This window comes from Salvia miltiorrhiza, chromosome 1, assembly GCF_028751815.1.
Source record: "Salvia miltiorrhiza cultivar Shanhuang (shh) chromosome 1, IMPLAD_Smil_shh, whole genome shotgun sequence".
In the NCBI taxonomy this organism is placed as follows: domain Eukaryota; kingdom Viridiplantae; phylum Streptophyta; class Magnoliopsida; order Lamiales; family Lamiaceae; genus Salvia; species Salvia miltiorrhiza.
In genome coordinates, this window is record NC_080387.1 from 58,560,211 (window position 1) to 58,584,765 (window position 24,555).

General features: G+C 34.3%; 3 protein-coding genes and 1 pseudogene across 5 annotated transcripts; 2 read left to right on the top strand and 2 right to left on the bottom strand.

Annotated features, from left to right (window-relative positions):
- The first annotated feature begins 135 nt into the window (after window positions 1-135).
- LOC130998729 (protease Do-like 2, chloroplastic) lies at window positions 136-10,182 on the top strand. Of its 2 annotated transcripts, none has more exons than XM_057924139.1 (21): window positions 136-440; window positions 1,083-1,259; window positions 1,908-1,958; window positions 2,443-2,516; window positions 2,635-2,698; window positions 3,165-3,209; window positions 3,545-3,652; window positions 4,051-4,128; window positions 4,524-4,590; window positions 4,748-4,806; window positions 5,016-5,115; window positions 6,562-6,641; window positions 7,375-7,431; window positions 8,047-8,150; window positions 8,492-8,579; window positions 8,674-8,759; window positions 8,856-8,883; window positions 8,972-9,043; window positions 9,176-9,226; window positions 9,296-9,356; window positions 9,609-10,182. In XM_057924139.1, exons 1-21 carry the CDS (start codon window positions 273-275, stop codon window positions 9,896-9,898), a joined length of 1,908 nt encoding a protein of 635 aa, XP_057780122.1. In that variant the 5' UTR covers window positions 136-272; the 3' UTR covers window positions 9,899-10,182. The 2 variants fall into 2 exon arrangements, with proteins under 2 accessions (XP_057780122.1, XP_057780127.1); XM_057924144.1 differs by having other exon boundaries at window positions 9,651-10,182.
- A 158-nt stretch (window positions 10,183-10,340) lies between these two features.
- LOC130998742 (classical arabinogalactan protein 26-like) lies at window positions 10,341-11,737 on the top strand. Its single transcript, XM_057924154.1, has one exon. It carries the CDS (start codon window positions 11,111-11,113, stop codon window positions 11,522-11,524), a length of 414 nt encoding a protein of 137 aa, XP_057780137.1. The 5' UTR covers window positions 10,341-11,110; the 3' UTR covers window positions 11,525-11,737.
- Window positions 11,738-12,124: 387 nt separating this feature from the next.
- On the bottom strand, window positions 12,125-13,188 carry LOC130998752 (protein NETWORKED 3C-like; annotated as a pseudogene).
- Window positions 13,189-18,098: 4,910 nt separating this feature from the next.
- On the bottom strand, window positions 18,099-24,555 carry LOC130998762 (sodium/hydrogen exchanger 1-like). 2 transcript variants are annotated; one of them, XM_057924171.1, is made up of 15 exons: window positions 24,400-24,555; window positions 23,715-23,918; window positions 23,482-23,600; window positions 23,258-23,355; window positions 22,192-22,251; window positions 21,641-21,687; window positions 21,318-21,512; window positions 20,669-20,715; window positions 20,002-20,068; window positions 19,800-19,900; window positions 19,618-19,719; window positions 19,335-19,473; window positions 19,193-19,255; window positions 18,922-19,005; window positions 18,099-18,708 (listed from the first exon to the last, which is right to left on the bottom strand). In XM_057924171.1, exons 2-15 carry the CDS (start codon window positions 23,895-23,897, stop codon window positions 18,388-18,390), a joined length of 1,626 nt encoding a protein of 541 aa, XP_057780154.1. In that variant the 5' UTR covers window positions 23,898-23,918; window positions 24,400-24,555; the 3' UTR covers window positions 18,099-18,387. The 2 variants fall into 2 exon arrangements, with proteins under 2 accessions (XP_057780154.1, XP_057780159.1); XM_057924176.1 differs by having other exon boundaries at window positions 23,715-23,968; window positions 24,400-24,546.

Here is a 24,555-nt window from a genome sequence, read left to right on the forward strand (position 1 = left end):
TATATACACATATATATAGATATAAAACAAAATAATAAATATATATATCTATAATTAAAAAAAAAAAAAAACTCAAAAATTGGGAGGGGGCTGAAGCCCCCCCTAGCCCCCCCCTGGATCCGCCACTGATAGTGAGTATTGAGTAAGAAGAGTAGCGCCAAAATAAGTTGGGCAAATCAGGTTAATCACGTTACCCAAAAAAACTTGAAACCAGGATAAGGAAAGGAAAGCCCAGTCTCTCTCTCTCTCTCTCCCCGCGCCAGCGCCTCCAAATGTCACTCGCAGCTCCAAGCTGCTGGTTCTCTGCCCTCTCCTCCCGCGCCTCCAGTCACTCCTTAACATCCCACACACGCAAACCTCATTCATTTATCGCTTTTAAATCATCCGAGCATCCGAATCATTATCCGACAAGAGGGAAAACCAGAAAATCCGCCCCCGAGGTAATGTCACGTTTCATTTGGTTATTTTATGTACTCTTCTAGTGTCAAACATTGTTTTTTAATGCAATTGACCGGAAAAGCAGCAAAATTTGTCTGAGTAACGACGGTGGGAACTTGGAAACCAAAGTTACTGGCTCAAGTCTTGCTAACTTGAATTATGATTCTTATTAATGTAATTAAGGGATTAAGTGTTAAATTTATCAAGTTAATGAAGATTAAATTGTTGGTCGGGGGAGGAGGTATTGCGATGTTTGATTTTTATTCAATGTGCTCCTATTTTTTGAATGGGAAGTATTGCTTATTAAATGCAAGTACGTAGGTAACACTCATGAATTTCCTAAGAAGCGAGCATGGAAGAAAGAATTATGGGGAACAGACAGTGATCGGTATTTTCTGTTTGAAGAGGTGTATCCTAATATAAGCTGCTTGTTTTAGAAAACATTACTGTAGTTAAAACGCAAGTATACTAAGCTATCTTCTATCTTCGTTCTTGTAGAGGCTATTCACAAAACAAATGTTCACATTACTATTGGATACTTATCTTTCAAAGAGGCAAAGCTTATCACAATCTATCCCCCTAACCCATTAAAAAGAGGAGAGTAGTGCCAATGTAGCATTTTCACATCCTTCTCTTGAATTCAGAATGAAGCTAAGATACAGAAATCTCGACGAAGTCCAAGTGATGAATATCCTCCTTCAAATGCTGAAGGAAGAAGTACTAGGGTTACAACAGGACAAACCCAGCCGTCATCCCTCAAGTCATTCGGCCTACAGAAGAAAGGGAAAAAGGGAAATGTGATTGACTCAGTGGAAGAACAGGTAAATAGACAGATATCCAGTCCCAGAATCCTCTTCCAAGTGAAACCTATTGACTGTATGCATGTTTAAATCAGAAGTTTCTTTTCTGAATTATCAAACCTAAAGATGCCCTGATACAAGGAATCATTTTTCAGCAGCTGGTTAAAATTATAAATTGGAGATACGAGATCTGGGCACACTTTTCATACTTTTGACAGAAATAGTGATAAATGGATTGCAAGAAAAATATAATAAAATCCAGTATTGTTTTTCATTTTTAAACCCCTGGCATAATTAACACTCTTTATGATGAAGTTAGTAATGCGTATGTACATTTTCCATTCAGACATACATAAAAACCTGACTACTACATAGTCATTTGTATCTTTAGTCATATTATTGTGTGGTATTTACAAAATTGCACCTTCTGTTTAGCTTGAATCTATCATAAATATGTTGATATTTTTAATATTCTCTGCCAGTTATTTCATTTAAGTTCTATTTCTGATTATCATGTAATAATTGGAAACTACGGGCCTATGGTTTCATGTTGTTCATTTTTTAAATTAATTCCTTGTTCAGTTTTTCACTGTGACTGTTTGTACCATTGCATTTTTTACTTAGCTTTACTGGTTCAGTTCCTTAAGCCTACTCAGTTATCTGTCCCAGGTAGAGACAGGAAATCTTCAAGGTGCTGCTTTCCTCAATGCTGTTGTCAAGGTAAATATCTTGTATTTTCTGTCTTAGTTAGAATGGTGTGACTTCTAGGATGTGCTCGCTTTTATAGGATTAAAGTCCATGTTTTGTCTTGCAGAAGAGTCAATCAGGGTTTGAATGAGCTTCTATATCTGATTGCATTGCGTTTCACAGAATTTTCCTAAAAGAACATGGTTAAAAGTGGGCCGATCCTGAGATCTGTCATGATGACACTTCTATTAACCAAATATGTGCTACAATGATTAGTTCTATATTTTTATTCAGCATGTATATGACTGTTGAATGCCATGTGTGAGTATTTATTTACGTAAACAATGAGTTATCCAAATTATATGTAAAATGGCCAATGGTAAGAATCATTTTCCTTCGCCAATGTCTCATCTCAACAATAAATTGCAATTTTCCAGAAATATCATGATTATACTTGACCAATTGTTTTGTAAGTCTAATATGTTTTGAGCTCTTGCTAATTTATTCCTTCATTCAGGTTTACTGCACTCACACAGCACCAGACTATTCCCTACCATGGCAGAAGCAAAGACAGTATGCAAGTACTGGAAGGTATCTACGAGTCTGCATCTTACACATATTTTTTCTTTCCAGAATCATTACAGTTTAATATTAATTTTGCGTCTAAGTTCAATGTTCTTTTCTCCCCTCCTAAACAAAATTTGATCAGTGCTTTTATGATTGGGGAACGGAAGATTTTGACAAATGCTCACTGCGTGGAACATGATACACAGGTAATCACTGAAAATCTTTCCAATGCAATAGTTTTAATGCTTATGTAAGAATCAGTTAGCACGGCAAGCTTGGTTTTAATTGAGGGAAATGACTAATTTGCATATGGCTCCTATTTAATTAACCTAGAAAAGGGAATCACCAATTCTGATGCTGGAACTTAACTTCAATCTGCCACTATATGTGTTTTTGAATATTTTTGGTTGACTTCATCAAATTGAGAATGATGCCTGGTGGAATCTTGCTAGATATACAGTAGAGCAAATAAAGTACATAAGTTGAAATGCATGGTTCTTTGGATGGATGCATAATTTTCTCAAGTAGACTGAATTGAAACCTTTTAATGGCTTTGATTGGAATCCCTTGCCTAATTTATTGAATAGGTGGTCCCTACATCACTAACTTTCTGTATATCCTCATTTGCAAACAGATGTGTTCATTATTTGTTGTGTTATTTTACAATTGCAGGTGAAAGTGAAAAGAAGAGGAGACGACACAAAATATGTTGCAAAGGTAGCTGTCTTTAAGATTGAATTTATATCTACCACTAAGCCTTCTGTTCTTTTATTACCTAGAATGTCATTTTACCTACACCACACTCCTTTATTTCCTAAGTGTAAAATCGCTCATGTACATATCGTTTCTATAACGGCTAAAGGCACACAAATGTTATTTACAACTACCTTTGCCAACCAAAAGGCGTAGGTCCTTTATATCGTTCTCAAAAGACTAATTTTGAGCAAACACAAGCTTCTCTTGCATCACCCTGTTCCCTCTGATAATGATATCAGTGGAACTCATGCTGAATCTTTGATGGGAGCTTACCCTGAAGCAAGTGATTATTGCAGGTTCTCGCAAGAGGAGTTGAATGTGACTTAGCTCTGCTTTCTGTTGAAAGCAAGGAATTCTGGGAAGGGGCTGAACCAATTCATCTTGGAAACTTGCCTAATTTGCAGGTTATGGTTGATTTGTCTTTTGTCTACTTTAACTTGATGCCTTTGGGCTTATTTTTTTATCATTTGTTCTTCATATATGAATATCAAATTTAGTGGGTGGCCCTGTCCTCTCCCCAAATCAAGTCTCATGTTCTGTGCCTGCAACTGCAAGCGAGAGGACATATATTAAGACTTTCTGCCATGTCAGATATAAGGGAGAATTAATGGTTTATATATATCTAATAGTAGTTTGGTTGTTAGGACTCTGCAATTCTGGCTCACAAAGAGGCAGAAGAAAGTTATTTTTTTTTAATCCTCAGCAGGAGTTTACTTCTATTCACTTGTAGACAGTTAGTCTCCGAGATCTATTTCTCACTTATCTCTATGTATTTTCCCTTTTTTTCTCATCGATTTTTCAGGATGCCGTAACTGTTGTCGGATATCCACTTGGAGGAGAAACGATATCTGTGTCTAAGGGTGTGATATCAAGAATTGAGGTTTGTTTAACAATATCTGATGTAACATGAGTTGGTATTTATCCAAGATTTTGTAGCTGTGGCAACTGCAAGTATTATATAATATGCTAGTGATTGTTCTATTGGAGGATTCATTGCAAACTTTTATAGCAAATGTTTCCTTTTACTTGTTGACTACAGATTTAGTTCTCGAAAAATTTAATCTGTGCATCTATATTGCTATTTCTGTACTTTTTAGCTATCCAATGTGATACTATACAGCTCATGCAGCCAATCTACTTATTTGCATAGCCGCACAAGAAATTTACTGTCTCTGGTAGTGGATTGTCGTAGATAGTGTTGCTGTACTTCAGCTGTGCACTGGTACTTCAATCTATTGTCTCATATGTATGGGCCAATCTTGCCATAAATCCCAGGTGACATCATATGCTCATGGGTCTTCAGAGTTACTTGGTATTCAAATTGATGCAGCTATAAATCCTGGTGAGTATAACTAGGCAATGATCAGCTTGTTGCTTGCATATGTTAATGAGTGATGAATTATTTGTTTCTATTGCTAACGTCTTGAAAATGTATATATCTACAGTTATATTTGATTAGTAAGTCGTACTTCTTAATCGCTTTTTCTAATCATTTTTAGGTAATAGTGGTGGTCCTGCATTCAATGACCAAGGAGAATGCATTGGAGTCGCGTTTCAGGTAGGTTTTTAGTTAAATTTTGAATGTAAGAGCATATAGGTTAAATATTTTATGCTTCTTATCTTTTGCAAAGTCACCATGCCTTGTGACTTCTTACATTTTTTCCTTAAATTATTCTTGGCCCTGATTTGCACTGCCAGCTGTTTTTTTTGGGCCATCATCAGCCGTTTTCTTATGAGTATCATATTCTCAGTGGATCTTTCCTTTAGGTATACAGATCTAATGACGTTGAGAATATTGGCTATGTGATTCCAACGACAGTCGTGTCACATTTTCTTGAAGACTATGAGAAAAATGGAAAATACACCGGTGAGGCTTCCTTCTTCTGAAGAAATTATTGCGGTGTTCACAATTTAATTCCAAGAATTGCTACATGTGTTAGTTTGGAATGATTAATACTACATGGTTGCTTAAAATTGAGTGATTGCTTAAAATTAAATAGTGTGTCAAACATTTTAGTCCCTTAGACAGCTAATCATTGAATTGAGATGTTCAATGAGAAAGGGTTGTGTACTTTAGCTTGTATAATATTAATTTTTAGGATTAACTAAGCAAAGATATTGAGAAAGAAGCAGAAAGATGACTGTGAACAACTTTTTGGAACTCTTTAAGCTATCAAACATTGTTAGATATTTGTGTACCAAAGCCTTTTTGGGGCCTTTTTAATCTTTCTTGTAAATTTCCTTAAAGTATGTGAAGTGCTAATTCTACGTATACTTGCTTGACATATGGTATTTTTATCATTAAAGAAACTGGATACTTGTCAAATTGTCAGGGACATGCTCGTGAGACCATAATGACTCTCAATACTGATGTCCATGACCTCTAGCTTGTTAGGGCATAATTGTGCCGATGTGGGTATATGTGGCAGGCTTGAGATCTAATCTTCTGAAATACTATGAGTCTATGAAGCTTGCACTCGACTTGAATTTGATCTAGAACCCGTGGCAATAGAGAATAGTTCAGAAATAGCGTGAGGAAATAGAAAGGACATGTCAAAGTGATCTGTACTTGCAATCAATTGCCGGTGTCCGATGAATGCAGGAACGTCTATCTGTTTCTTTGGGAATAATATTTGTAGCCTCTCTGATCTTACCAAAAGGGCCAGTGCCTCTTTGAGCTGATTCCTTACAACTGAGTTATAGGTATCGAAGTGTTGAAACAAATACACCAACAGTCTATTGGTATGGTTACTTTAGTTTGATGCAGTACTAAGTGATATGCTTTTGGGACTTGTGTATGAAGTCGTGATCCATGAACGCGTATCATGTGCTGTCAACTTTTTCCTTTATTTTCTCACGGCCAGATCTTCTGATAAAGTATTGTACCTAGGCTATTCTTGTCCTTTTTTCTGTTTCCTTCTCTCTCTTTTTGGCTCAAGACAACAATTTATGTTACATGCGTTAGGTGTTATATGTTTACCTCTCAAGACAAGGCATTTCACACAAAATTAGTTTGGGTTGCAGTAGTGATTGATCTTACAACAATCACAAAAGAAAAAACTTTTGCAATCTGAGTAGTTAGTTGATGATTTAAAGTGGCTAGTTAGTAGGGATTATTAGTTAGCAGACTGATATCATGGAGATGTTTCATGTGTTCTCTTCATACAATTTAATTTGATTGTTTTGATATATTTTATTGATTTTCATGTAATATATCTCTATCTCCGTTAGAGCCAACAAATGTTAAAACCTAAAGAATATATTTTATGCTATTGATGGAAGTATATTAATAAACATCTCTTCATACACTTAGGTTTCCCTTGTCTTGGAGTGCTGTTGCAAAAATTGGAGAATCCAGCTCTAAGGGCATGCTTAAATGTTCCAACCAATGAGGTTTCTCTCAAACTTATGTGTTCTCGTTTGATCCAAATTTTGTGCCCTCTGAGTAGTCATTATATGCTGATATTGCTATGCTTAAATGTTGTAGTCTGTGCCTGTGGATCATTGTTTGAAAGATCATAATTATCATTGGCATTTTTGCAAAAGTTGCGTACTCGAAGTACCTGTGGACCAGATTGGTCAGCTGCAAAATACCATTTCCTTTGTCCAAACTTTATTAGAAATAAAATCACATATAGGTGCAGGTCAGGTCCAATACTCAGAAAGCACTTACAATGGCGACTGGTACAGATAGCATAAAATTATTTATTTAAATTCTCATAGTATAAGTTTTCAAACTTTACATGGTCAAATAAGGCTGAACATAGATTGTTAAATATTGTGATAGACATTGAGTTGAGGCAGATTTTCATAAAATATTGATTTGATCCAGATATAGTAGACAACACTAGTGCAGAACAATTCATCTGGAGATCCTGCTCGTGCACCAATGCCTATGCGATCTAATGCCCATATTGAAAATAAATTTTCCTGATTACATTTATATCACCTAGTAGTACAAAAACATCTTGGGCCGGTTTATCTATAGAGAAAGAAAGTAATTAATTTTTAACATGGTGTTTTCAATTGCCAAGTCATTAACACACGGCTGGACGGCTGCTTCTTTTTTCTTTTTTTTAATCGACTCCTTCGTGTCTTTTAACATTGGTCTGACCTTACATCTCAGGGTGTACTTGTGAGGAAAGTTGAGCCTACTTCCCCTGCCAGTCATGTGCTGAAGGAGGTATCTCTAATTTAATGAGTTCAGAGAATTATTTATTATTTGAATTTGGCCTAGTTACCAACCTTAGATAATCACACATGTGTCCTTACATCAGTTTATTGGTTTGTATTCATACTTTGAATGGTTTTCTGGAGTTATATCTCTTCCAGTTATTCTCAATGTGACTGGTTGATTGTCAACAAATGCATCTGGATCTGCCTGTGTATCTGTGCTCATCAATTTTTTTTTTTTTTTTTGTTCCAATAAAGAATGTTGACCCATAAATCTAGGTTTTGGTCCTCTTATTATTCCTTGACTATTTTTCCCTACCAAAATTGGAAGAAAATGTTAAGCAGGTGTTTTCATTGCAACTACTGGAGCATTGTTATCTCCAAGAAAGTGATATATTCTTTGCAGTAAGCTGGAAAAAAGCTTGCGTGTCATCTTCTACACTGGATTGATTTGTTGCTATAAGATTTATATTAATAAACCCGTGGAGTATTTTCTTTATTGAGAGTTAATTTTTCCTCATCAGATTTTATTTAATGGATACTGGTTTTTTGCATGATCAGGTATAATTAGAAGATAGCTTTGTTGTACAGCACATGATCATTATTTTTCTGACTACCTCTTCAGGGCGACGTCATTGTGAGCTTTGGTAATATCCGTGTTGGATGTGAGGGGACAGTACCTTTCCGGTCAACTGAGCGCATTGCATTTCGCTATCTTATCAGTCAAAAGTAATAATTTCTTTGACGAGGAAAATGTATTTCATGTAGAACACTTTCTTGATTCCTCCTCAGTACTCTATTGTATTGGATGTTTTCAATTTTTAATATTCCACTTCTTTTTGCTTTTCTCTCTCACTTTTGCTATCCAACATCAATAACGCAAATGCACAATGGGCTTGTGGCTCATTGACATCTTTACAGTCTCAAGTTTAGGTTTTCACCTAATTTATGCTGTTATAATGAAAACAACTGCGGTCGAAAAAGAGCATGCATCCCTAAGTTCGGATTAGAGTGCCTTGAGTTTTAAGTAAGCTGATGGCCATATCTCTGATACTGATGTTCAATGTCAGGTTTACTGGTGACAAAACCGAACTTGGCATTATCAGGGGAGGACAATCTATGAAAGTTCAAGTTGTTTTGAATCCACGAGTGCATCTGGTAACTAGAAGCATTTTAGTGTGGGGATTAACTGTTTACTATTCGTAAGTATGATTTAAATCTTTGTTATCAACTCTTATTTTACTCCCTGAAGGTCCCATATCACATTGAAGGAGATCAGCCGTCATACTTAATCATAGCTGGTTTGGTGTTTACATCCCTTTCAGAGCCTCTGATAGAGTATGCAATAACTTGTTTATTTGACTCCATTTATCCCTGCATTCATTTTGGTAATGTTTGATACTAACCATGGTCTAATTTGCTCCTATTTTAAAGGGAAGAATGTGAAGATGATAGCATCGGGGTAATAGTTTTTCCTTCTTTTTTGTTCGTTGACCTTCACCAGATCATTCTGCTTAATTATGTGGTTGATTGCTTGTTTTCATGATCAGATGAAATTGTTGGCTAAAGCACGATACTCTATGGCGAAGTTCAAAGGAGAACAGATCGTGATTCTATCACAGGTATGTACGTGTTTATATTAGTTCAAGATGCAAATTATCTTATTCAGATTGGTAGATTGCTACTCCCTATAAACTACAATAGTGTAATTCTTTCTATTGTCGCTCCCATCTGTGATTTTTTACTATTCACAGGTATTTGCAAATGAAGAAAACATTGGATATGAAGAAATATGCAACGAGCAGGCAAGTCAAACGCATCTAAATTTGAAGTCCCTCTCATTCTGCAGTTTACTGATATGAAATCTGAAACAGGTTTTGAAGTTGAACGGCACTTGGATTAGAAATATTCACCACCTGGCTCATCTAGTTGACTGTAAGTTGTAGCATCTCAAGCGATGTATTTCCTTGTAAAAAATATCAACTTTTGAACGTTTCCTAATAATGTCGCAATGTATAATAAATTACAAATTGATACCCAGCTTTTCAATATTTTCACAATTATGTCCCGATACATTATGTTGAAAAGGTTGAGTATCAATTTATGATTTATCAAATGTTGATACATTAGTAAAGAATGTCTCAGAAGTTGAAACTATATATGCTCATTTCCTTACAAACGGAATAGTTCTAGGAATCACAACTGTGGCCTGCATGTCATTTGTATCAGCTTGCAAGGACAAATATCTAGTCTTTGAATTCGAAGACAACTTTTTGGTCGTTTTGGAGCGCGAATCAGCTCAAGCGGCCTCTACCAGCATCCTCAAAGGCTATGGAATTCCATCCGAAAGATCTCCTGATCTAATGGAACCATATTTGGACTCTGTAGGACAGAATGAAGCTGCAGATCAACGCGAGTTTGGTGACGGTCCCATTTCAAGTTCAGAGTTCGGGTATGACGGCCTTCTATGGGTGTAAACTTTCTACTCTGCTCACCATCATTTCGAATTTATATGACTTATTATTCATGTTCTTACCACGATTGTTGCATTATTATGGGGAACTATTCTTTTGGAGAGTGTAGGTATCTATAGTCACACCCTCTAACCATTTGATAGAACATTAGGTTTTTCCCCTCTTTTTCTATTTGTATCTTGTTTATAATTGTGCTCTGGCTTGCACAATATTAGTTTGAATAGGATAATGTATTCAATTCTTCTGTTCTGTACTACCAAATAAAATTTCCAAAATTTTGAAACGTAGATTTTGCCTGGCTACGGTGATTTTGCAGTGCCAAATAAGAAAATTGCAGTTTTGTGTGAGCTTTTTGAAGAATTTTAAGGACTAGGCTGATTAGTAACATGTCACGACCTGAATGGTGTGAAATTATCTCAAAGTGAGATTGGTTAAAATTTGGGTTAAACCAATATCTAATGGCATATTGTAATTAAATACCAAGAAAATTATAAATATGCCATTAAGATATATGATTGAATTCGAACTTAGACCAATCTCAGGCATGAGATTGTGTGTTACACGGATACTAATGAGCTCAGTTCCTTAAAGTTGTCGTTTCTCCATGAATCTCATTTTGTGCACACTGAATTACACACTTCTTAATAAACTTCTCACACTGGTAAACCAAAATTATTGATGTGTTCATTTATTTTACATTCTAATTAATATCTTGTGACTTTGAAAAATGTGGCAGTATCATGAGACATCATAATTTCACGGGGTAGTGACTGAATGTCAGAAACAGCCAATTTAGAAAACGATAGGACCAACCAATTCACATTCATATGTTTCCACAACATCATCCTATTTACTATTCAAGCTGTCTCTCAAGAAAGTAGGTAAAAATTTACTCTTTATACTCTCATTGCATCGACAACCGAATAATTAAAGAATTTTACGTTGAAGACAAAGGCTAAATTGAAAAGTTTGATCTCGTTTATCTACAGAATTCTGAAATATGACACTTATTTGAGAATTAAAAGAAATATAGGTTAAATCATTGTATGTAGATGCTATTTAATGTATTTCACAAGATGCAGCACTTACATACCCCACCCCTCAACCCCAACCCCTTATAGATACAACCATTCACACCTCACACCCAAAAAAAGCAGCATTTATTTCTAGATCAAAAAGTCTTCTCTTTTTAGCAAACAATAAACAGTGTCATTGATGGCTCACTCCATATCAGCATTCTTGATTCTTCTTACAACAATCTCTCTAACATTCTCATGGACATCAGCTTCAGCTTCAGACAGCAATATCAATCTGCCTGCCTCCACCATCTCTGCTGCACCTTCTTCTTCTCTTTCTCTCTCATCTTCACTACCCCCTGATATCTCTCCTCTTTTCCCCACACCTCAGCTCTCTCCAACTGAATCATCACTCCCCATAATCCCCTCAACTCCCAGCCCTCCAAAACCTGATGATGATGCAATGGCAGCTCAAGGGCCAGTTTTGGCCGCCGCGCCGTCTCGATTCTTGCCGGATTCTTCCTCTCTCAGCCTGGTGAGTGGTGGGGGATTCCTGAGCTCACTGCTGCTTTCTGGTTTGGTGGCATTTGGTTTGCTGCACCTTTCTCATTAGTGTTGTGTGGTTTACATATATTTGCATAGCTGTGGTTGCTGATTTTTTAAACTGTGGTTGCTACATTGCGTGGAATGTGAATGAATTTGTTGTATTCATGTTTAGTGATTAGTAAGTATATAGTATAGATATATTTGAGGTAGAGGGGTCGGAAAAGAGGGGTGTGGAACATGTAACTAATTCTGGTAGTGCAATAATGGCCTTCAAGGAAAAGTGTGATTTTCATTCTCTCTCTCTCTCTCTCTCACACACACACACACACTTGTTTGAGTTCTCTCGTCTCATGATTACACGACCACAAATTACATCATGATTAATGGAACAAAAGTGCCATGAACTAAGATTCTTCTTGTTGGGTTAGAATTCTGCTCAATAAAGAACATATATTATCTTTAGGAAGACTAGTCTGAATAGTTGAATGTTGAAACCATCAATTTTAAAAGTTGGAAAGTAATATATTTTGCTTCTTTTTATTTTAGTCATTTTACGAATTCCCAATTTTTTTTTTTTTTTAAAAAAAAAGTCAAAGGGAAAAAACAATCGAAAAGCACAAGTTTTAAATTCTTAAATTGTCAGTTGTTTTTCTTGTACAATGCTAAATTAAGTGATGACATATATTTTTATACTCTAAATCAATAGAACATACAAATTAAAGTAGAGAATTCTCCATGCATGGTACAACAATTTCATTGTAGTATGACGTCACAATATCACATGTCCTTGTAAAATTTTAACATACAAAGACTGCACAATAGAAAATCGATAGGGGTATGCATGGTCACACTAGTGAGGTACTAGATTATGACAATGATATATAGTGTAATAAATTTGGTTTGAAGAAAATTTATTAGAGACACCTCTCCAAATTTAAATTCTCTTCCATCAACAATTCCATGGCCAAACTCAGCTGTCTAATAACATCTCTCTTCTCTTCATCCTTGTGCATCAATTCCTCCCTTTGAACCTTGTTTTCTTCTCTAAATCTTCCTCGTTGCCTTGTTCGACTACTACTTGCTCCTCCGGATCATCAAACTCTACCAACTTACAGCCATGGGAGTAGCTATGCAACACATTTTCTTGCAAGCTCAACAGATTGATGAATTGACCATAACTCTCAGCTAATGCAGTATGCATTCGATAAAAATCATGAAGCATGTTGATTAGCTTAGGCCTCTTGTTGCTGCACGAGTGTGCATCTTGGTCGATGAGCTTCCGCATCGAATTAGTCTTCTCGTCTGCCTCTGTCTGCGAGAGTTGAATGAAGCAAAGGGGGCCTGTTGTTTATGTGTGATGATCTCAACTTGTCTTCTCCCTCCAGCATCCTTAATCTATACAATCAATCTTGCATCAACTAAAATAAATCACATAGTGTATCAATTAGAGACAATCTAGCAAATACAAATAACTTTTGGGTCTTTAGTTGGTGCAGTAAATGCCTTTTTTTGACAGAATGGGGCAACTCAAATCCCCACCAAAGATTTTAGCATTAACTATACCAAACATGGAAATCTTATCTTTTTAAAAAAATAAAAAATAATAAGAAGAAGAAAGAGGCACAAGTGATACTCTTGGTTGTTTTAGCTGGCCGGGATAATGAGTCCTTGAGTGCTCACGCGGAACGGCGCCGTACGGTAATTTTTCTCTATCGCAAAAACACGCACTTTGCTCTTAGTTTGTCGATTTAAAAGCAAAGAAAATTCTGAAACTGTATAAAATGTACCCAATCATAATATTCCACGTGTCATGCAGAGGAGCGGCACTTTTTTTTAGGAGCGGCACTGTTAATGTTAATGATTACTAGTGTATAACTCGACGGGTAATTATTTTATATTATTATTTAAATTATATGATATTATTTTTATATAAAAAAATATTTATATATAAATTATTTTTAAATTTATTTAATTTGAAATTATGTTAATTTGAATCATATTCTTTAATTAAGTGTTAACTTTTCGTTAGAATAATAAATATTATTTTTATATAAATTTTTATATAATAATGTTTTGAAAAAGGTCGATATAAGATTGAAGATTTTCTTCATCTGAGCATCATCTCGTCTAAACTATGTAGGATCATATCATCATCTAACGCCTGAAAGACGATATCTAACGTTTGAATACCAGACTTTTTTAGCATCATCTTATGTAGACCTTAAAATACAAAAATTGAGTTTTTATGCGTCAATTTTTAACACCACTATTTGGAGCTTTAAAACTCAAAGTTGACTTGTGAGATTGTATGATTTGGAGCTTCCAACATTATAACTAACTTGTAAACATCATTTTTTATGGAAGTTGAAAAAATCTTAACAAATTTTTATGCATTATTAGCTTCAAATATTATAATTGGGTTTTGAGAATCATCTCATTTGGAGTTTGAAATAACAAATTTAACTTGTAAGCATCATCTCATTTGAACTTTTAATTACCACAACTAAGTTACAAAAACTATCTCGTGTGCAACTTTAAAGATCATTATCATCTTAAGCTTGTAGGATCATAACTACTTCTAAACCTATATATTGTATGCAACTTGAAAAATCTTGACAAATGCTTTTGCATTATTTCATGTGGAGTTTGAAATATCATAAATGAGTTTCGAGCACCACCCCATTTGAAATTTGAAAAAACAAAATTAACTCGTGAACATTATCTCATATAAAGTTTGAAAGATCATAACTAAGAGTACCCACAGTGGGGTACTCGCACCTACTCGAGTAAGTGGGAGATCGAGTACCCCACTGCAACTCTTCCTTACTCGAGGGAGACCCGATAGATCGGGTATGCCCTGATAGCTTTAAGAATTGGCGCGTGTGACACACGCGCCTATTTTTAAAAAAAATTGAATTTTGAAAATTCAAACGGCTATAGCAGATTTCCATTTTTTTTTCTTCTCCTTTTGATTCCCAAGAATCCCAACGGCTTTCTAGTCGTTTTCACTCTTTCTTTCATTTTTTATATTTTTTTTATTTCCCTCACTATAAATATCCCTCACTTCTCCACTTCATTTACACATTTAATCTTTCCCTCTTTCTCTACTACATTTTCATTCTTTACCTTTGAAAATGACCGAAGGATTCGATGATACTTCATCGTCTTCGTCCGACGGGGTAGCGCAAGAGATCATCAATGAGATCGAGTTGCACAAACAATTGATTGCTCAAATGTACTTCCAACCGGAGCCGGAATAGTTATTTTAGGATACATTTTTAAATTTTTAAGATTTATGTAATTAATGCAATTTAAATTTGAAGTAAATTGTGTTATTTAAATTTGTGCAAATAATTTAAATGAAAAATACAAAAATCAAAACTAAAAAAATCAAGTAAGCTATCAAGTCACCCCACCGTGGCCTCCTTACTCATTGTGATCACTCTTCTATCAAGTAAGCTTTCAAGTCACCGCCACTGTGGATGCTCTAAGTTCTGAAAATCATCTCATGTGAAGCTTAAGAAACTTCATTCGAGATTCAAATTGTATTCATTTATTTAGTAATTTGATTGCTAAATTTTCATAAAAATCAATGTGTATTCAAATTTTATTTTTAGAAATGTATACAAATATATTATTTTATAACTAAATGAAATTGAATAAATAATTTACTTAGTCACACCAATTTATTTTTTAAAATTAAATTAATTAAATTATGTATTTAATTAAATAAATTTGGTCAAATTGAATTGACAAAGCAATTCGAATTCTATTAATCTCAATCATACAACTAATTAAATGTAAATTTTAATTTGGAGAGCAAGAGCTTCTTCATGTATATGATTTATTTTGGTGAAATCTTATTAAAAAAAATCAATGTGAAATGAGGTGATTTATATGAATTCTTCATCCGATTGAGATTATAATAAATTTGATAGAGGATTAAAGATTTCAAATACTATATTTTAACATCATATCATTTATTGTTATATATCTTAATTCTTTATTTATGCATTACTAATTTCATACTTTATTATTATTATTATTATTATTATTATTATTATTATTATTATTATTATTATTATTATTATTATTATGGACGATACAAAAACAAATAACGTTTTTGGATATGAAAAAAATATTTTTATTCACGATACAGATAAAATGTATGGATATATTTTGTAAAAAATTAAAAATAAAATTTTAATTATTTTGATAGACGTAAAATAAGATTTAATTTTAAAGTATTCATTTTATAGAATTTGTGCTTATTATAAAAACATGTAAATCAATGATCGGACCCATTTATAATTTAAATACACGTGCATGTCTCAATTCAAACCCAATTTAAAATTTATTTTATTGAAAATTAAGAAGATAAATATTATAAATATATATATAAATTAAATTAAATCATACAATATAATATATTGCAAAATATACATCTAATTACTAACATTTAATTAAAATAATTTATCGTATATAAATTATAATTTTTTTTTCTTGTCAGACATGTAAATCTAATTTTTATTGAGATAAAATAAATAATAAAATTTATTAACTTAGATTATATGTAATGTTAATATTATATATATATATATACATCTACAATTAATTATATTTATTAAGATTAATGATCTTTATATGGAATTGAATAGTTAATTAATTAATAAATAATGAAGAATATATTTGGTAAGTGTTTGAAATGGAGCAATTCTAAGCATGCCATGTAGGTTAAGGCCTGATAGTATTATAAAGAAGATTATTATGGACGATACAAAAACAAATAACGTTTTTGGATATGAAAAAAATATTTTTATTCACGATACAGATAAAATGTATGGATATATTTTGTAAAAAATTAAAAATAAAATTTTAATTATTTTGATAGACGTAAAATAAGATTTAATTTTAAAGTATTCATTTTATAGAATTTGTGCTTATTATAAAAACATGTAAATCAATGATCGGACCCATTTATAATTTAAACACACGTGCATGTCTCAATTCAAACCCAATTTAAAATTTATTTTATTGAAAATTAAGAAGATAAATATTATAAATATATATATAAATTAAATTAAATCATACAATATAATATATTGCAAAATATACATCTAATTACTAACATTTAATTAAAATAATTTATCGTATATAAATTATAATTTTTTTTTCTTGTCAGACATGTAAATCTAATTTTTATTGAGATAAAATAAATAATAAAATTTATTAACTTAGATTATATGTAATGTTAATATTATATATATATATATATACATCTACAATTAATTATATTTATTAAGATTAATGATCTTTATATGGAATTGAATAGTTAATTAATTAATAAATAATGAAGAATATATTTGGTAAGTGTTTGAAATGGAGCAATTCTAAGCATGTCATGTAGGTTAAGGCCTAATAGTATTATAAAGAAGATGTTGTGTATCTGGAATTCGAATTCGAATTAAATACCGCTCCTCCGCCTCCTGCCACGCGACGCTATATTTTTATTGTTAAATAGTACTCCTCCGTCCACTAATTCATGATCTAGGGAAGGAAACACGGGTTTTAAGAAAAAATGTACTCCCTCTGTCGCGATCCAATAGTCCCATTTCATTTGGGCACAGAGATTAAGAAACTTGCTTTTTTAGTGTAAAAATGAGTAGATGTGTGGAACCACATTGTTTGTAGTGTAAAATCATTACCAAAAATAGAAATGGAGCTATTGGAGTGGGACATCCCAAAAAGAAAAATGAGACTATTGGAATGGGACGGAGAGAGTATTGTTTATTAGTTGATGGAGAAAAAATGTATGATTTATTGGAACCCACCAATTAAAAAATACTCCCTCCGTCCACGAAAGAACTTCCTATATTTCATTTTTGGGTTGTCCATAAAAGAACTTTCTACCTATTTTTGGACTATACCCCACCACTTATAATAACTTTTACTTTCACTTTTTCACAACTCCCAATATTAATTATAATACTTTTTCACCACTCCCAATACACTCAACAACTTTTTCTCCACTTTTAATACACTCAATAATATTTTTCTTAAAACACGTGCCACTCCCTCCTAGGAAGTTCTTTCGTGGATGGAGGGAGTATATAAATAATTACTAAAAATGAGTAGGATATAAATTAGTGAACGGACCAAAAAATAAAGTATGACATGAATTGGTGGACGGATAGAGTACTAAACTTTTGTTTTTAGGGAACTAATACTAAACTATTACTACTGTTTTTTAATTGACTTTGATCAACTAGAAACTATACAAATTTATTCATAAAAATATCAAAGAGCAATTATATTATGGCAGTATATCGCATCCCCAAGTTCTTGTCACATTATATCACTCTCCCTCTGAAGAAAAACCCAAAATTAGCAAATATTTTTCTATTAAAATAAACTTAAATTTAGAATAACGAAATTAATTCCAATTGAATCGTGATTTGGGTTGCTTAATTGATTGCTCCAAGTTTTTTTGTAAAAATAAAATTGTAATTTCATATAATTATAATAAAATATTACTATATGATTAATTGCAAGATAACTCTGTTATAAAAATACTGAAAAACTCACTAACGGTATCCTAACCATTCGCAAGAGAAATATAATAGAGAGAGAGAGAGAGAGGAGATAGGAAGCTCAACTGTATAGATATCCACATATTTACAAACTCGGCAGAATCTATATAGATATCCACTCTCAATATCAAGAATCTACCCCTCCAGAAATTTAACGAATTTACATCAAACCTAAGTCGATAAATTGCTGCTATATATATATTAAATAAAATTAGCCCAGTATATCATTCTCTAGCTGCTATATATATATTAAATAAAATTAGCCCAGTATATCATTCTCTAGCATGAGTTAGCAGTCAACAACTATACAGAAAGATGGCCAAAAACTCATTGTTTCATCTCATACTAAATGGCTGTCACTATCTTCTCTTGGTGTGCCCGGTACGAACTCCGCAAATCCCCGACCTCCGAACACCGGCCGCATGAACGCATCGTCAAACTTTCTCCAGTAATAGTGGACTGTGTTGGTTGGAGCACTTAGAAGCATCTGCAAACTACACGGACGTCGAACATTCCTCTCCACTCCATTCGCTTCCCCATTGCTCAGAAGGGGCAACATCGGAGACGTCGGGCTAGAAGGTTCTGAAACATCTCTGTCGTTGATATGGTCCGATGGAGGAAACATAAACCTCACAAAATGCTTTGTCAATAATCCGAACACCTACAAGAACCAAAAATAGAGGTACTCATCAGTCATCACAGGAAGTCAGTAAGTGGTGGATTAAGCTTATTAGGGGCCGTTTACTTTTGAGGATTAGCCTTGATAGATAAAAATAGTAAGGATGAGACTGGAGAAATCTTATTCTTGAGGATAAAAATACTCAATCATGCATCTTATCAATCATGTAAAATAAACACCCTCTTAGTGTCTTACCACAGTAGTGAAGAGGACCACAGTTATGGTACAGGTGATCATGATCGCATTCCCCGGCTGCTTGGTATGGCCAGATTTAGCAAACTGCAAATTGTACCAACAAGGTCCAACATAAAGTAACGCGTTAAATAAGATTCAGATACTGCAAACAACTTACAAAAATCTACACAACTGCTACATGTCAGAATAATACATGAATCAGACTTACAATGCAATGGCCAAAAGTATAAAATATTTAATACCATGGAAAAGTTTATCTTTTACTTTTTACCTGATTATAAGCCAGTGCCATCGAGACAGCACCTCGCATCAGACCAGCCCACCAAATTGTGACCTGTGTAAGTCATAATCCGTATATATTTATAGTGACAGGAAAAAGCAAAAAAGAAGTAGAAGCTCTTCAACAAGTTCACCTGCTGCTTGAGGTTGAGTTTGTCGCTCTTAGATTTCTTTGTAAAGTTGAATAGGAAGGACAGCGGAAAAATAAAAGCAGCTCTCCCAACAACAACTAAACCAAATAAAGCTGCGCTAGCTCCAACAGATTTTCCAGGGCTGCAAAGAATGAATCATCTCAAACATGAAACGAAGAGCGCAAGTCCCTCGATAGAAGTAAGATTGGGAATAAATACTTCATTCATTTGAAATCAAGCAATACTGCAGCACGGTTCACTTCTTCAGCAGTCTATAATTAGATACCTGCTGCTTGCGAATTTCCATTTTTCAAGATCCAATGCATCCATACCAACGTACAGGAAGATAAATGTCTCCGCAATGAACGACAAAGTTGCAAAAGCATGCCTGCAAAGAAGCAAGTAAATAAGACAGTGTTTAGAGAGAACAAGAGAGCAGCATGGAAGTTTCTTGAAGGAGTTGCTTACTTGGTCGTGACTCTAGAACTTTCTGTCACGTTATGCCAGGTATAGTGCGACATAACAATGCCGCAGAAGAACACTGTCAGAATCCCACTCAGATCAAAGAGCTGCAAGATGGATGTGGATAATACGATTAGCAATCACAGCACCTAATAACTTGTCTGGCATAAGAACATCATTGCAGAAGAAGAGGCCAAACTGAGAGTACCTCGGCCATTATATAAGATAGGTAAGCCATGAGAATCATTAAAGCAACCTCACGATCAGTTGAATGCCTGAAATTTGGAACAGATATCTTCAACAATTTGTCGCAGAAACAACATGCATATCTATTTTCAACATACATGTTAGGATGAATAAGAACTAAGAAAGCAAATCCACGGTGATACCCATATTCAATGTCTGTGCCATTAATTATTTCCTATCAAGAAAACTGACATTTGAATATTAATTTCATGTGACTTGGAATTTGAGTCTGTAAATACAGCTCCATATTTCACACGGATTGTGGAACTTAAAACATTTACCAGTACTATAAACCATTTACGTAGATACTGAAACAATGGCATAGATATCGAATAGCTTGTAGATGAGAACTAAAAGTTGTTTATTACGTATTTTCTTATAAACTCAAAATATGTAGTAACCAAAAGTAAATAACTACAAAAAGAATCAGAATTATTTCAACCACAGACCTTATTTTGACCCTCAGCACCAAAAACAGAGACCATAATAACCATGATAAGTTTCATTCCTATCGATCCTGATTCTAATATTGGTGTTATGCTTCAATGGTGAATGAGAAATTGTGACACTCCAAAATGTGTCAGTAGCAATGAAAGATGAGCTGAAAAAGATTGGCTTGAATTACATACCTTCCAAAGTACAACTTTCTAATAATATAAGCACTCAGCAGTCCCATCTGCAATTGAACAATTAGAAAATCTAAATGGTTAGGAAAAAACAAAATCTTCGTAAAGAATCAATGATGAATGTCGTGAAAGAAATCCAGAACAAGTGATGCTTAAAACTAACTTTTGCCTCTGAGTGTGAAGTTAACTTCCTGCTTTTCCCGCCGATAATTTCACCATAAGGAAGAGTATATGGTTATAGTCAACATATTTCTTTTTCTCTAGCTGGTTTAGAACCTTACAAGGTGCAACTAAATCATTTTTATTTCACTGTCACTCCTACTGCAGCTCAAGGTTGCCATAACTCACACTATACACATCTCGACTAAAATTTGTGAATCTGAAAATCTTCTTATCCATCGCAAAGATGCATTATTTAGTGACTGTATTTTGGCCAAGTTCAAAAAAAAAAAAAAAAAAAAGTGACTGTATTTTGGAAAAAACTAAGTCCTAATTAATTGGAAGTCCACAAATATAAAATCATAAATTCCTACATCATACCGGTGCCAATTCTTTCTATTAAAGCCTTACCCAATAGTTAATCAATTATGACGCAAAACCAACGAAAGGAAATAGTGATAAACCATGTTGAACGAATCAGATCAAAACTCACCAAGACACCAAGCAGAGTACTGGTTATGAACAAATAGAAGAAGTTTCCAATGAACGTAAAGGCCATTGTGGAATCAATCTCCGAGAGATCAAATTTCTGAATTGCGTTAAATAGCACCACAGATGTGGCGTCATTGACCACACCTTCCCCAAACACTAGACTGTGGAGAAATGGTGTCTCATCCTGATTAAGAACCTGCCAGCCAAGCCACACAAAAAAATGTCAGTCATTAATCACTAGGTCTGCATTTATCCTCATTTTTACCCGGAAATCTTTGCTTCCGCTTCTTGAAAAAGGAACCAAAATAAGTTGTGTATCGATACCTGCAGTGTGCATACAGAATCTGTAGCTGAAAAGATGGCTCCAATAGCTGCACAAACGGTGTATGGAAATTATTAGCTGTCCAGACTCAAACCCATGCCTTCGGACACAACACAGTATGCAGAATGACACTGAATTAAACTATTGACTAAAATATATAACACGTCGTGTTCGCTAAATAGGCAGATTATTTGAACTTTGTTTGTGAGAAATCAATTACAAAATGGAACCCAGTCTATCATGAGAAAACTTACAGACTAAACACATGCAGAGTATGAGGAGAATAAACTAAAACGTGAAACTGCATTAACTTAAAGGTTTCAAGTTCAACTTATCTTATTGATCAGTAGCAAGTAAACATGTGCATCAAGGACAGATAATTAAAGTTAGTAGCATCATTCTGGTATCTATGTTTTTGGCAGTCAATGGGATAGATAAATGGAAGAGAAACAGATAGTGGTATTTTGGAATATCAAACAAGTAATATGTGGAACACGAGGACTGTGGACAGTGAAATACTAGACAAGTGTAAAGCAAAGAGGATGAAGCTAACCAAGATAGTCCTGAAGTTCCAAATAGCCGAAATTCAATTGGTCAAACAGCAATTTTGCACCTGATACAGTTTAAAAGTTAGCAATATGCCACATCAGACACACCATAGATGAGATATAAGAACAAATAGCTCGATTAAACGCAACAGACAAAGAGAGACTGTAATGCATAGAATTGAAACGTTCAATAAAATTTATAGTGAATACTATTTACAGTTCCTTGAGTTACATAGGATAAAACTCGTCCATGTAATCATGCTATAAACTAAAACAAAAGGTCAAATAAACCATCAAAATTGTTTAAAGAGCCTGTTCCGGAAAAGTTACGGTTAAGTAGCAATACTAGATGAGATTCCACAAGTGGTCAAAAAATAATCATGATGATGAATACTCGACTCTTAAAAAGGAAGATCTCGCGGAACTGTATACTGTTATAGGCTCTGAAAACCATGCCTTTCGAACCGAACGCAACGCCCGTCTTCCAAATCAAAAGAGAAGGGACACCTTTTCCCAACTTACATCGTAGATCCAATAACACTTGCAACTTACGAGGCGGGGAAATTCTTGGTCTCACATCTAGCCTATTTGTTCCATGATCTATGGGTCTACTGGAGCTACCCAATTCAAACATTATTCAATAATATAGATTATGAACGACACATCCATGAAATGTATATAATTGGAATTCTAATAACTTCGAGCATGAAATGGATTCGTTATTAGATAATTCAAACGTTAAGAGCATCAACATTGGTTGAGCCTCTAGTTGGCTCAACCATGCTCCGGGCCCACTTATGAGTCAACTGCAGCATCGGTTTGGCTCATCATGCTGACTCGTACGAATTAGTTATAGGAAGGTTTTTTTAATACAGGCACGTGCATTGCACGTGCCATTCAAAATTCCCTATTGAGCCAGGCGTGATAGGATGAGCCGCAGCTCGCACCACCATCGTCCGCATCGGGGGGCTCATTGCTAAGGCCAGCGATGAGCCACCACCGATGTTGATGCTCTAAAAGCACATTTGATTAAGTTTATTTCAATTCAATAGTTCAGAGTGAAACGAGTACCGAATGAGATGATGCAGAAGGATATCATCGTCCCAACTGCACCAAACAATGTGATGGTCATGAAGTTCCGGAAAAATTGTTTCTTTTTCACCTGGAACCTGGTAAAAACATAAAACGATGCTAAACTCTGAACATCTCGATCGTCCAAGGTTTGACATTTCAACTCATAAATTAAACAGTCATATTCATTGATCTTGAACTCTCAAAGTTTGACCATATCTTACCCAGCATTAAATATAATAGGCGGTAAGAGGTAAATGAAAAAGAGCTCCTCGTTGAATTCCAAGATCCGCGAGCTCACTCCATTAGTAGCAAGCAATAGAATGGTACCAGTACCCAAACCCTGCCATCAAACCATCAATTTAATCTACACCAGTAAATCAAAAAAAAAAAAAAAGGAAATGAACGCAACATGAACAATTTCATCACTCTCTAAATTCAAAGGAGTGTAACTCACAATGAAAAGAGCATTAACAGACTCATTAATCCATTTATTTTCTTCGAGTAGATGGCCGAGCACAACGGAGATACAGAGGAGGGTGACGAACAGTGTAATGGAACTAACTGAAACCTGATCAGGATCACTGGAGGCGAATCCCCCTAATTTGTTCATCAACACAGAACCTAAACCAACACTCATAGCTTTTCCCTTTTGAGTTTTCTGCTTCAGAAGTAAACAAAACAATGCACCAATTTTCCCTTGTGAGGTTTCTGCTTCAGAAAAATACAATATTATGCACAAATTTACAGGGAGAGATTCGCATAAACTGCAAAATGCAAAACTTAACTCACAAGCTTTACTATACTAAAACAACCTACTAGTCAAACTCGAATTGGAAATTAAAAAACACAAGAAACGTGGAAAATTCAGCGAAGAAGTTTCACGTGCATTCTGTATTAATCAAATAAAAAATTAAATAAATAAATAGATAACTAAGATTGAATTAATAGTTAGGAATTTCAAGTTCTACAGTTGCACGAAAAACTCAACACATCGAACATTAACATAAAATCTGCAAACATGTGCAGCTAAGAATTGCCAAAAAAAAAAAAAAAAGAATTGGAAAACATTGGCGTCAACCAAGAATTTACCCCCCAAAAACCGCTTTAGAATTTTAAAAAAAAAAAAAAAAAAAAGGTACCTCAGCCGATAATGCCTGAAATTTGAAGCCTAATGAAGTCTAAGGTTTTTATAGCAATTTGTGTTGTATTACGATTTCTTATGGTGTAAGAGATTGAATTGGAGAAGAACTCCAGTTAAAGCAAAATATCATGGAGTTGAAAGTAAAACCTCAGCT